This window comes from Microtus ochrogaster, linkage group LG9 (assembly GCF_000317375.1).
Source record: "Microtus ochrogaster isolate Prairie Vole_2 linkage group LG9, MicOch1.0, whole genome shotgun sequence".
Taxonomy (NCBI): domain Eukaryota; kingdom Metazoa; phylum Chordata; class Mammalia; order Rodentia; family Cricetidae; genus Microtus; species Microtus ochrogaster.
This window is the reverse complement of record NC_022034.1, coordinates 30,108,333-30,124,928: the sequence shown is the minus strand read 5'-3', so window position 1 is coordinate 30,124,928 and position 16,596 is coordinate 30,108,333. Positions and strand designations below refer to the sequence as shown.

At 38.8% G+C, this 16,596-nt stretch overlaps 1 protein-coding gene across 3 annotated transcripts in view; it reads left to right on the top strand.

Moving 5' to 3' along the window:
• Positions 1-1,719: 1,719 nt before the first annotated feature.
• Gprc6a (G protein-coupled receptor class C group 6 member A) overlaps positions 1,720-16,596 on the top strand; it is a 16,805-nt gene continuing 1,928 nt past the window's right edge. The window contains exons 1-5 of one of the 3 annotated variants that reach the window (XM_005363610.1): positions 1,720-1,913; positions 5,036-5,339; positions 5,710-6,021; positions 13,326-13,538; positions 16,321-16,444. In XM_005363610.1, coding sequence (XP_005363667.1) covers positions 1,720-1,913; positions 5,036-5,339; positions 5,710-6,021; positions 13,326-13,538; positions 16,321-16,444 — 1,147 coding nt within the window. Of the gene's footprint in view, positions 1,914-5,035; positions 5,340-5,709; positions 6,547-13,325; positions 13,539-16,320; positions 16,445-16,596 lie in introns of all 3 variants that reach the window. The other 2 variants (XM_005363608.2, XM_005363609.1) reach the window with 2 other exon arrangements.

Sequence of the window (16,596 nt, the reverse complement as noted above, 5' to 3'; positions counted from 1 at the left end):
CAAACTCAGCCCATCAGTTTCATGCATCAAGTGCTTTTACCTGCTGGTCCATCTTGACAGCCCTATTGCAAACATTTTTTTTTAATTAAAAATATTTTCCATGCAATATATCTTGGTCAGATTCATATTTCCCCTTATCTGACTCCTCCCAGATTCTCCTCCCCTCCCTACTCACCTAATATCATTTTTATTCTCTTTCTCTCTCTTTCAAATAAAAACAAAACAAAACAAAACATTGAAAATCAATATAAAAGATAGATAAAAATCCCAAAACAAAACAAAACAAATACGACCAAGCAATTTTTAGATTGGTTTTGAAAAATAAACTTTAATGTCATCCTCAATGGTGCCTAAGTTACTGGAGTTTCTGGACCCCCTTAACTTCCAAGAGCATGGCTCAACAGATAAGAGCATTTTCTGCTCTGCAGAGGATGTAGGTTCTGTCCCCAGCAACCACATGGCACCTGCAATCATCTGTAACTACAGTTCCAGGTGATTCAACAGCCTCCTCTGGCCTCCTCTCTCATCAGGCCTCTGCAGCACCAGGTATGCACCTAGTGCACATACATACATGTAGACAAAGCACTTGCATAAAAGTAAATCTCTCTCTCTCTCTCTCTCTTTAAATGATATGTATTGCCAGGAGTGGTGCCCGCCTTTAATCCCAGCACTCAGAAGACAGCGCCAGGTGGACCTCTGTGAGTTTCAGGCCAGCCTGATCTACATAGTGAGTTCCAGGTCATCTGGAGCGAAGTAGAGAGACCCTGACTCAGAACAGGCAAGCAAATTAAATTAAAAAAATTTAAAAGGATACCTGTAACATTATGCTATTCCTGATGTATAACCATTTAAAAACATGTTGGCCAGGCGGTGGTGGCACATGCCTTTAATCCCAGCACTCGCAAGGCAGAGGCAAGTGGATCTCTGTGAGTTTGAAGCAAGTCTGGTCTACAGAGCTAGTTCCAGGACAGCCAGGGCTGTTCCACAGAGAAACCCTGTCTCAAAAAAAAGTTCTTATAAATAATAAATAGTTAGGTAAATGACAGTAATCAGAGACAGATCTTTCCTTTCTCTTTGACAGGTTCCTTCTTGTTTTTAGTTTTGCCCAGCAGAATAAAACCCATTTATGCTTACTACTACATGTAACACAGAAGTAATAAAAGCCTAAATCAACTGAATTTCCCTTTTTATGTCGAGGTTTTTAGGAGAAATAAAAGCGGGATTTTTTTCTAAATAGCTGATAACTACACTTTTTATTTATTTTTATTGAAAGCAACATCTTCGGAACATACATAGAGAACTGCACATTTTATAAGCAGAAGAATTTTTCCCTATTCTTCTTCCAAAAGCTTCTACAACCTGTTTCAAAAGAAAGGCCTACAGGATGCAAAGCCTTTGGAGTAAAAGGATACAATGCCCCAAAGATCTGTTTTTGCAATTCTGTGAGCATGTCCCTGTGTTTATAATTCTATCAGCTGTCCCTAGCTCTCACCTGTGCACTGTCACTTGGCTCAACACCAGAGACTCTTAGAGTTTGACGTGTTCTTGTCAGTGAGCGAACTGTTTACACTAACATCAAGAATCTGAATACTGAGCATTTCTGGCCCTTGATGTCCTATGCTTCCAAAGCATTTAGGGGAAATGAGAATCTTGTCATTGTTATCTGTGAACTGAACGGTTCCTAATAATTCTCATGGGCTGAGCAAATGAGACAGAAGAATGGCACTATTAATTATAGTAATTACCTGCTTTGTGATTATTCTCGATACCTCCCAATCTTGCCACACCCCGGATGACTTTGTGGCTATCACTTCTCCTGGACATATCATGATTGGAGGTTTATTTGCCATTCATGAAAAAATGCTGTCCTCAGATGACCATCCCAGGCGACCACAAATCCAGAAATGTGTTGGGTGAGTAAAACTTAAATAAAAAATAAAAAAATTAAAGAGTTAGACTTCAAGATTGTGCTGTAAGACTAAGACATGCAGATGGTTTACTTGTGATAACTTTTTTTTTTAATAGAGCATGAGTTTCTTTTGAATTTGCATCTGGTTAGTTTTGTGGTCCTTAAAATATATTCACCACCCCTGTTTGTGTAACCAACTTCCAAACACGGGGGGTTGAGAATGCTTTACAGTAATGTATTTTTTTTAACTATGCCTTTTAAAAAACCTTGGAAGTCACTTGTAAAAATATTGTAATCTGTCCTGCACTACAGCAAGCACACCATGCTCATGTGTCTGTCACCCACAACAGGCACTTCAGAATTATAAGCATAGGCTTATGGTTTTATGTCTTTTTTCAAAGTTCACATTTCAGGTTTTCATGCTCACATTTCATCAGCGCTGTATTCATTTCACTCTAGAATAATCTAATCTTAGGCTGGCAAGATGGCTCCGCCGTTAAAAGCTAGGCTCACAAACAAAAATAGGATAATCTAATCCTTTGCTAATAAGTTATGACCATCCTGGGATCAGAATGCTTTTTCTCCTTTTTACTGAACACATTGCTACATGCAGTGTTAATTCTTGGCACGGTGTCCTACAAGAAACTAAAACTGGAGGGGGGAGGGATTTTACAGATGGATTTTGTTTGAAGGAAAACAATATGTTTTAGGTAAATTTCAATTTTAGAACACAGTTTTTGAGAAACTGACTTGCAATTCCTGTCTGGAAAAAGTGAGGCCAGACACCTTTAAGGACACAGACAGCATCAGCTTCAAATGGTGTGACGTTGTGACCCTGAAGCTTGCCTGTGCCTCTTAAAATTCTGATCACAATTTGAGGTAAACTTAAATTCCTCTTCTGTTTTACTTTTCTGTTTTGTTTTGTTTGTTTTTGCCTTGAGACAAGAGCTCATTGTATATCTTAGGCCAGCCTCAACTCCTGATCCTTTTTGCCTTGACTTCCAGAGTGTTGTGCTTTGAAAAATGTATCATCACATCCAATCTCCAGTTTTTTTCCTTATCAAATAATGATTTATAAACCCTATAAGATGCTTTTGGATCACACGTGTTTCCTGTATCATACCAAGATCCCTTTGGTCTTTCATCCCCATTTGAGTTACCATTCCCCTACCAGTGATTAGCTGAAACAATACAAAATAAAAAGTGAAGATGTTCAGTGCACAGAATTGGTACCCAACGAGATGAAGTCCAAAGATTTAAGTCAATAACCAATGATAAATATAAAACATTTGATCTAACAAACTTCTTCTAGAAGAAAAAAAATCCACAAATAAATTAATGTTTGACTTTATTGTTACTCCTCAAGGGAAATGCATCTTACTCAATGCTGAGCCAGGGGTTAGTGTTATCTGGTTCCTTTTCTGAGCACTGGGGACACAAAGGTCATTGAGTTTACATGTAAGGGACTATGAAAATACAGTATGGTTTAATTATGAAGTAATATATTAATCCTTTCTCTCATTTTTAATAAAAATTTTAACAATGATTTTCTATATTTTATCCTACAGTGACAATGATAATTTTCAAGAAATTATAAGTTAATGAATTGTAAGCAAAATTTGGAATCAAAACCTGGAAGTTTTCCTTCATCCACTTAGAAACCATCCATTAACCTTTCATTTTATATGAGGTTATAATTACAGTGTTTGTGTACAGTAGGGAATGAGATAGCAGTGAATCAGGACTAAATTACTGAGATCTCTGAAATAATCCCAAAGCAACATGCGTGCAAGAAATGTTCTCTGAAACAGATGTGTCTCTTGACAGACACCAGTAATTCTTAAAAGTCTGATTCATGTATTTAAAAATATATGTGAATGCAACAGCAATTAATGAGTAGAAGGTCACATATTTGAAAGAAAACAAGGAGATATCATATATGGGAGGGTTTGGATAAAAGAAAGAGAAGGATGAAGTTATATAACTATATTATAATCTCAACAAAAGAAATATTTTTAAAAAGAAAAATTTAAATTTATAAAAGTCTGTTTATCTGATTTCCATTATCCACAGATTAAAACCAGAATATTAAAAGATAGGATTTAAGTCTAAGAAGCATATGCATTAATAGCAATAACATGCTGACATGTAACTGCCAACAGGAGCAAGATTCAACACACCAGATATCACAGCATATTAAAATGTCCAACACAATCATATTCATCAAAAAATAGTAAAGGCTATGCTGTAGACTCTACTTACAAAACTTGTGTTTCTGACATTGTCCCTTTTAAAGGTTTCCTTTGAAATTATTTTCACCAGGGGAGTTGGAGGAAGGAGTTGGAAGTGGCTATCTATGATCGAGGTGCATTATTCAAAGCACTACAGGCAACTAACCGCTGCTGGGAGAAGGAGAAATAGTCTCTCCCAGGAATGAGTCTCCTTATTGGTTATCCAATACAGAGTGATCACCCTTGAAACCATATGCATACAACAAAAATGAATCCATCAGGTCTTTTATATGTATATATGTGTGTGTGCATACATATGTATACACGTAACAATAATATCAAAGAAAAAGAGACTGCCAGCTAGAGTTGGGAGGAAATAGGTTGAGTGAAGGTAGCTAGTAGGTATTGGAGGGAGGAAATGATGCCGTTATATTTTAAGTAAAAATCCCAGAGAACCTAGACAACAATGAGGACCCTACGAGAGACATACATAGATCTAATCTACATGGGTAGTAGAAAAGGACAAGATCTCCTGAGTAAATTGGGAGCATGGGGACCTTGGGAGAGGGTTGAAGAGGAGAGGAGAGACAGTGAGGGGAGCAGAGAAAAATGCAAAGCTCAATAAAAATCAATAAAAAAAGGTAAATGTATCTTTGAAAGATTCATTGTTTACATTTATAAAATTGTTAACAAATAGAAGATATTCTATTAAAATTATTATCAAAAGGGAGGGGAAGGAAAAATTTGATTCCAAATAAAGTTCAGATTTTTCATGAAATCAGTTGGATTCATCCCAAACCTATCCATCAGAGGACAGAGGTATGGATGAGGGACACTATCCCCATATCAATAGAATAGTCATGTTTTGTTTCAGAAACTGCTTGTTTCTCCACAGCTTTGAAATATCAGCGTTTCTTCAAGCTCTGGCTATGATACACAGCATCGAGGTGATCAATAACTCGACACTGTTATCCGGAGTCAAACTAGGCTATGAAATCTATGACACGTGTACCGAAGTCACAGCAGCAGTGGCAGCAACTCTGAGGTTCCTCTCTAAATTCAACTGCTCTAGAGAAACCGTGACCTTCCAGTGTGACTATTCCAGTTACATGCCAAGGGTGAAAGCTGTCATAGGTGCTGGCTATTCGGAAATATCCATGGCTGTCTCAAGGATGCTGAATTTACAGCTCATGCCACAGGTACATCTTTGTTCTCCTTCCTTCCATATGTTGGCTTTGATTACATCTGTTCTTATAAAAAGATCGGGGAAAGCTAGGAACTAGCTAGGGAGTCACTTTTGCAATAGTCAAAAACTAATTTCTGACAGTTTTTTTAAAAGTTGATTTAGAAGACACCTATCTCTGAGGGCTTCACCTGCTCTGTTTCCATAGTAACCTCAGCCGGGTTCAAATGAAGCAGTGTAACTAAACATCCTTTGGTGCTAATGTAAGTTGATCTTCTTATAGAGAGAGGATTTAGGAAGAGCAATAGAAATCAAAGGGCGATGAGCTTACTACCACCAGCTCCTGTGCTCCACCACCATAACTCAAAGATTCTGTGCACTTCCAGGTGAGTTATGAATCCACTGCCGAAATCCTGAGTGACAAAATCCGCTTTCCTTCATTTTTACGGACAGTACCCAGTGACTTCTACCAAACTAAAGCAATGGCCCACCTGATTCAGCAATCTGGATGGAACTGGATTGGCCTCATAACAACAGATGATGACTATGGAAGACTAGCTCTGAACACATTTGCAATTCAGGCTGCTGCAAACAATGTGTGCATTGCCTTCAAGGAGGTGCTGCCGGCCTTCCTCTCAGACAGTACCATTGAAGTCAGGATCAATCAGACGCTGGAGAAAATCATTGCAGAAGCCCGGGTTAATGTCATTGTGGTGTTTCTGAGGAAATTCCATGTTTTTAATCTCTTCACTAAAGCCATTGAAAGGAAAATAAATAAGATCTGGATTGCTAGCGATAACTGGTCAACCGCTACCAAGATTATCACCATTCCTAATATCAAGAAGCTTGGTAAAGTGGTGGGGTTTACATTCAGAAGAGGCAATATGTCTTCTTTCCATTCTTTTCTTCAGACTCTGCATAGGTATCCCAGTGACAATAACAAACCCCTACATGAATTTGCCATGCTTTTTTCTGCCTGTAAGCATGTCAAAGATGGTGACTTGAGTCAATGCATTTCCAACTATTCTCAAACTGCTTTGACCCATGACACTACCAAAACCCTTGAAAACCAGTTCTTCATGAGAAACGACTTCCTGTGGCATTATACCGAGCCAGGACTCATTCACAGCATTGAGCTTGCAGTGTTTGCCCTTGGCCATGCCGTCCGGGATCTGTGCCAAGCTAGAGACTGCCAGAAACCCAACGCCTTTCAACCATGGGAGGTACTAATTCACAAATCCTAGCCTGCTGGCCTACTGTCATTTCCCCGTTTCCCCTCTTGATTTAATTTACAAAGATCCACAGTAATCTCTTAACTTATAACTTCTGAAAGTAAAAACTGTCATTTTATAACGTGTATTGCTAATATAATTTTTTGTTCTTAATGACAGTTATATTTTATTGTCACTTCTTTCCCTAAGCCCCAAAGTTCTGTTTAATTTTCTGCAGAGATTCTGTTAGTAGTACTATCTTCCTCCTCAGATATATGATTTTTTCAATACTTCATATGTATTATATTGTTTACTTATTTTTGCCCATAAGTATAAGACTACATGAACTAGCAGATTATTTGGCTATTGTTAAATATAATAGTGTTTCCCTCATCTTTTATGCTCAGTAATATACATGTTGAGATTCAATAGCTTAGGTATAGGACAAAGTCTATACACAAAATTAATCTTTGCTTATATTTGCCTTGCTCATATAACTTGAAGGTGGTCTTATACAATATTTTTAGCATAGCTATATTGTGCCAGTGAAGTCGAGTGTAGAATTTTTCACTTATACTATCAAATTGGTGCCCAAAAACTCAGATTTGCAGCATTTTGGATTAGGGATGCTCATTGTGTACATGAGGAAACTATAATCAAAAAGCATCATAAATAAACATGACATTCCCCTAATTGTGCAGCAGGTACTTTATAATCCTATCCTCTAGTTCAGCAGTTCTCAACCTGTGTGTGGTGATCTACTGGGGGTAGGGTCCAATGACTCTTTCACAGGGGTTGCCTAAGACAATCAAAAAACACAGATATTTGCACTATGATTTATAACAGCAGCAAAATTATAGTTATAAAGAAGTAACAAAAATAATTTTATGGTTGTGGATCACCACAACATGAGGAACTGTATTAAATGGCTATAGCATTTGGAAAGTTGAGAATCACTCTCTAGTAAATGCTCTTACTATCATAAGAAGTATGCTGTCTGTAGGGTTTTGTGTGTGTGTGTTAAGAATTGTATTTTTGTTTTATTTGTATGAGTGTTTTGCCTGCATGTATGTGTGTATGTGCACTGTGTGCAAGCCATGCCTGCTGAAGTCATAAGAAAGTGTTGAATCCCTGGAATTGGAGTTATAGACAGTTGTGAGCCACCATTAGTGTGCTGAGAATAGAACCCAAGTCATCTAAAAGAGTGCTCTTAACCACTGAGCCATCTCTTCAGTCTTCTGAGTCTTCTACATGGAAATGTTGTTAGATTTAAGATATGAAAATCTATGTTTAAATGGAACACCAAGTGTGCATACAGTAATTTTTTTCCTTTCTTTTCTTGGATTACTTTGAAAAGACTTAAAGTTTATTATGACTGTAGTTAGTGACAAATCATATTGTTTTTTAATGACCTTGAGCAAAGTATGTAAGTACAATGCTTCTTTGAATAATAATATTAACTTGTGAGAATCAAACTTCTCAATCATATGAATTCAAAGCTAGACTTAGAACAGGTATTGATACAGTACCATAATACAACATATATGTCATTCAGAGTTATAAGTGAACAGAAGGCAGAGTAGAATAAGACAGTTGGGTTATTATAAGCACCTTATAGACTGTTATTTGTATTTTTGTCATAACTTTTATTGTTCTTGCTTAGAATTAAAACATTGGCCTTGTGCAAGCTAAGCATGTGCTGCCAGGAGCTTCCTCCCAGTCACTATTGCTTATATCTTAATCACCTACAACATAAGCACCAGCGACTGAAGTAACCTGCTTCCTCATTTAGATGAGTAATTTCCACGTGTTTTGCTTGTTTGGTCTTACTTTGTTGTTGTTGTCAGTTTTGTTTTGTTTTGCTGTGGGGTTCAGTGAGTGTTCTGAACCCCAGAACTGCATTCTAAACCCTTGAATATAGTTGAAATTGCTCTTTTTTAAATTGTACTTATATTTATTTTTAGTATATGCATAATCAATCATTACATGTTGTGAGGCAGGTATTGATCATTTTCAGGGACTTTTTGTTTTATAAATAGAAAGCCAAAACTCTAATAAAGATGCAAATGATTAGTGATTAGGGTCTTCATTAAAATTCTTCTAAATAATATATTTCCAATAATTTTTGAACATCTCCTTGAAGTACTTCCTTAGTACTATAAAACTCTCATAAAATATTGGGGAAAAGCAAACTTTGTCTTTGTTTAGATCACTCTCCTTCCCCATATGACATTCCATATGGCATTCTCTAAACATTCCAATTCTTTCACCTAGTGTACTATGGAAATGCGATTTTTTGCTGTAAGAAGTAGAATGTTATACTGACATGACCGAGCTGAATTTTAGGAGTGAGAGACTGGAGGAGAGCATGAAGATGAGCAGCTGGACCTACTGGATACAAGAGGAAGATGAGAAAGGATCTTGTAAGAGGAAAGAAACTAAAACTGAGAGAGCTATTTAATTTTCTGTCAAAGATCTGGGAATGTATTTTAAATTAGAAATATGTCTCACACATTTCAGAGAAACGACTTGAGTAAATAGAATCATAGTAGTTTATTTAAACACTAGGGATCTGAGGCTACTCTTCGTGATGCATTCTCAGCCCTTGAGCCAGGTCACCATGTGGTATGTATTTCACACCCCTGAAAACCTGTTAATCGAGAAACAGACTGGAAAAGAGGAGACAGGGTGAGATGCAAGTAAGTCACACAATCATCAGTGCCAGGTTTGGACAACAAGTCCTCCGATCAATGGCCTTTTTATGCAGAAAATCTTTAAGAGAATTAAATTTTAAAACAAAACATTTACATTTAGGATCCTTAATCAAGGATACATTCCTAATTTCTTCACCCCCTAGCAAAACGCCCTAATACTCATGAGTGGTTTTAGATCCAACTAAACTTAGATTACAATGCAGTTAGGAAGCTGCTTTGGGTCTGTGTTTGGTGAGAACAGTGTCAGGGACAGCACACAGTCACCTTTATTTTACTTTAGCAGATTTTTACGTTCTTCAGGTGTATGTGAGCAAAGCTTCTTCAAGTTGAAGCTAATGGTTTGGTTTTGACTGTTTTTCCCATTTGATCCTATGTAAAGTAATGCGTAGCACATCTGAGATGAGAAAATGTCTACCAGCTACACCTCACATGTGCTTAGGAAGTATTTTTTAGCTGCCTCAGTGCTCCAGGCACTGTGCTAAATGCTGAAGTAACCCTGGGGAAAAAAACAGAATCCTGTCCTATGGCAGTCTGTGTGGTATACACTCAGATGATTATGGAGTTGAATATTACTCAGGAGTACACACCGCAACATCTCATACACACATAAGATGGCACCACAGCACACAATTGAGAGCAACTTCAGCGTTAGCAACTTCAAGAACATTCTCCGAAGCCTGGCTTCTTTGGGGAGCAGGAACAACATCACAAGACTGGAGTCTCAAAGGGAAGCTGGGAACAAATGAGACAAGGGATTCGTGTGGAGTACTTACCAAGAGACTTTGCCGGAAAGGACATCTCAAAAATGTGACGTGCAATTGAATTGCTTTGGAACTGGAAAACTTGTCTTGTTAGCAACATACCAGGTGACACTCCAGCTGCTGATATAGGGAATCGGCAAAGAATGTCTAGAGTTTGGATTGTAGATATCAAAAGGGGAGCCAATGAAATACTTCTTAGGTGGCAGAGTGATGATCTATTTTCCACTGTAGAAATAGCATTTTGACTGATATGAATATTGGAGAAAATGGTTGGAGAGCATTTAGAATAGATCAGATGTGAAAGAAAGAAAGAAAGAAAGAAAGAAAGAAAGAAAGAAAGAAAGAAAGAAAGGAAGGAAGGAAGGAAGAAAGAAAGAAAGAAAGAAAGAAAGAAAGAAAGAAAGAAAGAAAGAAAACACAACAAAGATGTTACCAACGATTCCCAATCAGGGTAGTTAATTCTGTGTGTTAAAAATGGAAACATGGAGAAATACGGAGGTCTGGTGGGGGAAAATATCAACCTTCTGTAGTAATAGGAGCCGCGAGGCTGTGTTCCGCCACCCAGCAGCCCGCACGGGTAGCTTTATACCCGAAATAATTACATGGAAACTGTATTCTTTTAAACACTGCCTGACCCATTAGTTTTAGCCTCTTAACCCATTTCTAAAAATCTATGTAGCACCATGAGGTGCACTTAAAAGGAAAGATCTGTGTGGAGTGGGAAAATCATGGCAACTCCTTGACTCAGCTTTTTTCTCCCAGCATTCTGTTCTGTTTTTTCCACCTACCTAAGGGTTGGCCTATCAAATGGGTCTAGGCAGTTTCTTTATTAATAAGAAATCACTCCCACAACCTTCTATTTTGGAGATGCTGTATTTCAAGAACTTAGGAGACATGGAAGTATGCAATGGTGGCTTCATATAGTCTGAAAGTTGGGAGAGTATGAGAGTGACCTTCAGCTAATAGTAGCTACTGATCTCAAGTCTGTGCTTCTGAGAGTTAAAGCTGAAGATGGAGTTCTTTTTATCTTTACACTATCTGAGGAGATCCACAGAACTTATGTTGTATGCTCAATCCTAAGGGAGTGGAAGAGGGGGTATACTTGGAGCCAAGTTGTAGAGGTCAGGGAAGGAGAACTCAGAATTAAGGGATCCACCATGGCTACTCATAGGGCTGGTAGTTAAACTGTCAATCTTGGTGGGCTGCGTGTTTTTGTTATGCCACAGAAAATATGACTAAAGAAAAAGGTATGGTTTGGGCTCTAGGACAAAGATGTGAGGCTACTTTTCCTATTGTACTCTAGGTTAGTCACATGGATATCTCTTTCCACAAACAAACTTATGGAGAGAGACAGAACAGGCATCAGGGTACTTAGGGAAATGAAGCTAAAGAGAACTACATAATGATAACTAGTGTGGGCCCCGGCCTGTGGTCTTAAAAAGAGAATCTCAGCATACAGGGGTGAATCCTAGTACAGAAATGCAATTCTCAGTCTCTAAATTTTGTGGTATGAACTCCAAGTTAAGTCTCCATTGGGGAAAAAGTAACTGATGCAAAATAGCACTTTATAATTAAATACTGAGGGTTCGGGTTCGAAATTTACCTTAACCCAAAGTCAATGTTCTACCATATTTCCTGAGTAAGGATTGCACCATTACTTTCCTCTGTCTTCATTCCTGCTAGAGAAAGCATAAGTTGTGCATGGCTATTATGCAATGCTATTGTTATTTATAGAACATACCTGTATCAGATATTTGCATAAAATTAGATACAAGGAGGAGGAGCAGGTGGAAATAACAATTTAAATGCAAGACTAAAAAGGGATATGCTTCCTAAACCAGTGGCTGAGGCTGACCCGGAAGCACTGCTTAAGAAAGGAGCATACTTTAAAGCAGTGCACAGGCTGCAGTGAGTACATTGAAGCTGTTTTGATTATTGAAATGAAGCTCTTTATCATTGACACTCTTATTTATTCATTTAGTTTCATTCCCTCCATTAAAAAAAATTCTGGTTAATGTTAGAATTTTTAAAAAAATTGTTTTTTTTTTAAACCAGGTCTCATGCTGCCAAGGTTGGCCTTGAACTCCCACCCTCCCCACCCCTACCTACATACCCTGTCTTTGGGAGGACAGCTGTGTACCACCGTGCTCAGTATGTGTGGTGTTGAGGATTGAGCCCAGGACATTACACATGCTATGAAAGCCCTCTACCCTCTGAATCACACCCATAGCCCCAAGAATAAGCTGGCATTTTTGTTAATTCCACTGTGATAGCTCTGATGTATTCTGCTTCTTTAAAGCAGTTAATTTACCTTCACTAAAAGACGTGATAAACCTATGGGGACAAGTAACATTGGTGCATACTTTGAAATGTTGCTAAGGCAATATATTTGGTCATTGCATGACTATTATAGATAATATATTACCTAACATGTAAGTTAATTTTTTTAGTCTATTGGCAAAAAAATTAAAACATTTAAACTTAACAAAAAAAAACAGAGAAGAATAATTCTCTTCAGGTAGAAAACTTTCTGCCTCATCCCATATACTTTTAACCCATCATAGTCACATAGAATCATGGGCTCAGTCAACCAGTGGGCCATGATGAATGCATTGAAAGAGGAATGAAAACTGTGATTACTCATCAAGTAAACAGTAAACTACACTCTCCTAGTTCTAATTCCAATGCTCTTTCTGTACCGCACAAGCTCAGTGTCGCTGCCATTGTCAGCAAACTACTTCTTGCGTTTCACTGTTCTCACCACACAAATTGGATAGCAAGGCAGATAACTTTTTAGTTACATTTCTTTCTTCCAGCATGAAAAGAAATCACTTTGTAACTTAAGTTGGAAATAGAATTTAGAGGTCACTTGGTTGAGTGCTGATCATTGAAGTGTATACTTAAGAACCATCAGAGGCAAGATGAGAAGGTGTATTTTGCCATCAACATTGTACTAGCAATCACAGAAGGAGTCAAAAGCCCCCACCTGCTACAAAGAACCCATCCTGAAAGTCTGCCACATGGCCACATGCAGGTACTCAGATTTCAGTTTCATAGGCTAGAAAAGTCACCAGTTCTTAAAAAACTAGCCTGCTTTTACAATTTCACATGACAAAAACTTCTGCAGAGATCAAATCTAGAACTCCCGGTGACGACACGACAATTCTTTGTTAAGCATGCCTAAATGGTGATGGAAAATTTTCTTTCCTTTCTTCTCGGTTTAAATAATATTCCTGAGGATGCATGCAATGTCATCACTGGGATAAAGGGTGTACCAAAAACCTGTTCAATGTTCACTCATTTTTACCTTCCACAGCTACTTGATGTGTTGAAAAATGTGACATTCTCTGACGGAAGGAACTCGTTTCATTTTGATGCCCATGGAGATTTAAATACTGGTTATGACGTGGTTCTCTGGAAGGAGATAGGTGGCCTCATGACCATCACAAAGATGGCGGAATATGACCTGCAGCACGACGTCTTCATCATCACAAGTCAAGAAGCAAAACGCGAATTCAGGAAACTTAAGGTGATTTTGTCGTAGGGTGCTTTGGCAAATTTAAGTCAACTAGCATATCACCTGGAGAAGTCCTGGTCTCCAGTGATTGTCCCACTGCTCACGGAACACTTTCCGCCCCTAAATTCCATGTCCAGCCAGCATAACACTCTTACCCATGTCCTCGGTTTCCTCACGCCTCTCTCTTCAGTGTTCCCATTTCTCAATAGTGTCCAAATTCAACTCCGTATGTAGTCAACTATATACGCATCCCCTAAGTAAATGATCTTGGGGCGGGAGAGGTGGGAAGACAAACCTTGTTCATTGAATTCGCATTAAATTTAGGAGTCCCAGTGTCCAGTTGACCTTGCGCTGCTGGGCAATCAGTCCGACTATTTCCTGGTGACGTTGTCTCTTGCTAGCTGGCCACTTTATACTCTTCTCTGACTTTACCCCGTCACTTTCAGTTGATCATGCTTTCTTTCTGTTCTACCCAAACCCTAGGAAAAAAGAACTGCATTGGGTCCCATAGCACATTGGTACCTGTGCTTCTAAATTCCATATGGTCCCGTGAATGGACCGCTGTGCCTGTGCCCAAAGGCAGCACCTCCACTTGACTTGTGCACCCCAGTCGCTTCAACTGTCTAAGGACTTGCTCTGCCAACTGCACATTTGCCTGCATCCTCTACGATTCTCTCTTCCGCACTGTCCACATGGTGATATAAATGTTTTATTTCTCCTGTATTCAAAAGGCAGCAGCTGGGTCGATTTTCCACATCTTCCTTCATTTGTTGCCCAAGCCTCTACTTCTCTTTGAAGCAGAACCTATTATCACTAACATTTCAGCAGCCCCAATTCCTTCCATTCTCTTTTAAGCTGCCTATAATGCTATCAAAATTGTTTGTCTAGCTCACTTATACTAAATCTGAATGTTATAATTTATTTAATAGTCAAATATTCTTTTCTCCATACCATTGGCCTTATTTGCTTCCCTGACTCCACACTCCCTTGATTTCCCCCTGTGTCTCTAACCACTGTTTCTGTCTCCTTTGTTAGGTCCTTATCTTTCTAATACCCCCTAAACACTGGGGTGCACAGGCTCAACCCTGCTCTTTGTTGTCTGTTTAGTGACCTTATCAGGCTCCTGTCTTTAAACAATGTCATTTTGTAGGATTCTAGTGAGTTCTTGATTTTTATCTTTTAGGTCAAATAAGTCATGACTGCCTAACTGGAATTTCTACACGGATATCTATCTGATAGTTGTTTTTTTTTTCTTCACTGACTGTCTCCAAAACAGAATTCTTGATATTCTTGCCTACATCTCAGAGAATGATAACCCTCCTTTGTCTGTTGCTCATGAGACGCCTTGATGGGATGCTTGTCCCTGGTCTGCCACATCACACACTTGTCATAGTGCAGATCCACTCAAAGTCTAACTTCCAAAATGAGTCTGATGACTGTTTTAACCCCCTGGTCGTACCACTGCACGGCAAGGTACAGCCACTGCTCACCAAGGTCGGAGTGCAAGCTTCGTAACTGCTCCACCTACACTCACATCCCTTCAGTCTGTTCTTAAGGCACCATCCTGGAAAATGCAGTGGTCTGCTCAGAGCTCTCCCACAGCATTGTATTTCCTTCCAGGTAAAGGCTGGTGGGTGTCTTTAAGTGCTCCCTCTCCTGCCTCTATCTAGCATTTTTCTCTTCTCAATACCTTCTCTCTTTCTATCTCCCCCTTAATTTCCATTCCCCTGCCACTCCACGGTTCTCTTTCTCTCTTATATATGCCTTCCTTTTTCTTGACGGAAGGACTGTGCACCAGCTCCAGTCTGCTTTACATTCTCACACCTGAATCAGGCATGATGGGGAGTGCCTATCATCCCAGCACTTGAGAAGCAGAGACAGGGGAAATCATGAGCCTGGGTTCACAGTGAAAAAAAGCACATCTAAGCTTATAAACTAGTACAGATGAAAAGAACGTGTTTAACACTGTGTTGAATCCACAAAAGAGAGAAGAAAGGAAGAAAGGATTAAGAAAAAAGAGGGGAGGAGATTTAAAAAAGAGGAAGAGTGGTCAGGAGAGTAGAAACATTGTCAGCGCTCTGTCTCTCTTCACTTCCCTGTTTCTGTTTTATTTTCTCCCCAGTTGTCACCATCTCTCATTTTCTCTATTTTGCTTACTTTTGTCTTGTTTTCTGTCACCCTAAAACCCACATCAGTGACTTACAACTGCCTGTAACTACGAGGGAGATCACACACACACACACACACACACACACACACACACACACACAAATTGGGGGAGGGGAGATTCATGCACATAAAATTTCAAAATCTTTTTTAAAAAATACAGAAGTCTTATTTTTCTTGCAGAATTCTTCTTTCAGTATAGAATCAGAAATTCCCAGAGCTTCATTTCATTTTTCAGCTTTACAAATATGTGCTTTTTCCTCTGCTGGGAGTTCTTTGAAAGGTTTTCTTAGAGAAGCCACAAATGTCAATAGGCATGGGGGTGCATGCTTCTAATCCCAGGACTCTGGAGGCAGAGCTGGGTGAATCTCTCTGAGTTCAAGGCCAACCTGTTCTACAGAGTGAGTTCTGTCCCAGCCAGAGATCCTGTTCCAAAAAAAAATTATGAAACATCCAGTTTTTTCATCTAAAATGTCCTATAATATTTTAAGTTTGTTCCTGTTCCTTAAGATGGGAATGCTATGAAAAAGACCAAAAATGCTACTTAGCAAATGTTTAAATGAGGAATAGCTAGGATAATTTTCTTTTTTAATTATTTAGATTTTTTTCTTTCTTTCTTGTACTGTAGCAAATTCTATCTAAATGCTCCAAGGAATGCAGCCCTGGTCAAATGAAGAAAGCCACAGGAAGTCAACACATGTGTTGCTATGACTGTGTGAGCTGCCCTGAGAATCACTATAGCAACCAGACAGGTGACCACAGCCACTTCCCACTGACAGTGACGCCTCTGAATTGGTTCTCTTGGGCTGACTTTTCTGAATATCAACCCTAGCTTTATCTTTTGTTTTACAGGTCTTTCTTTTCCATTCTGGGTATCAAACATTGGGCTTTGTGTATTCTAGGC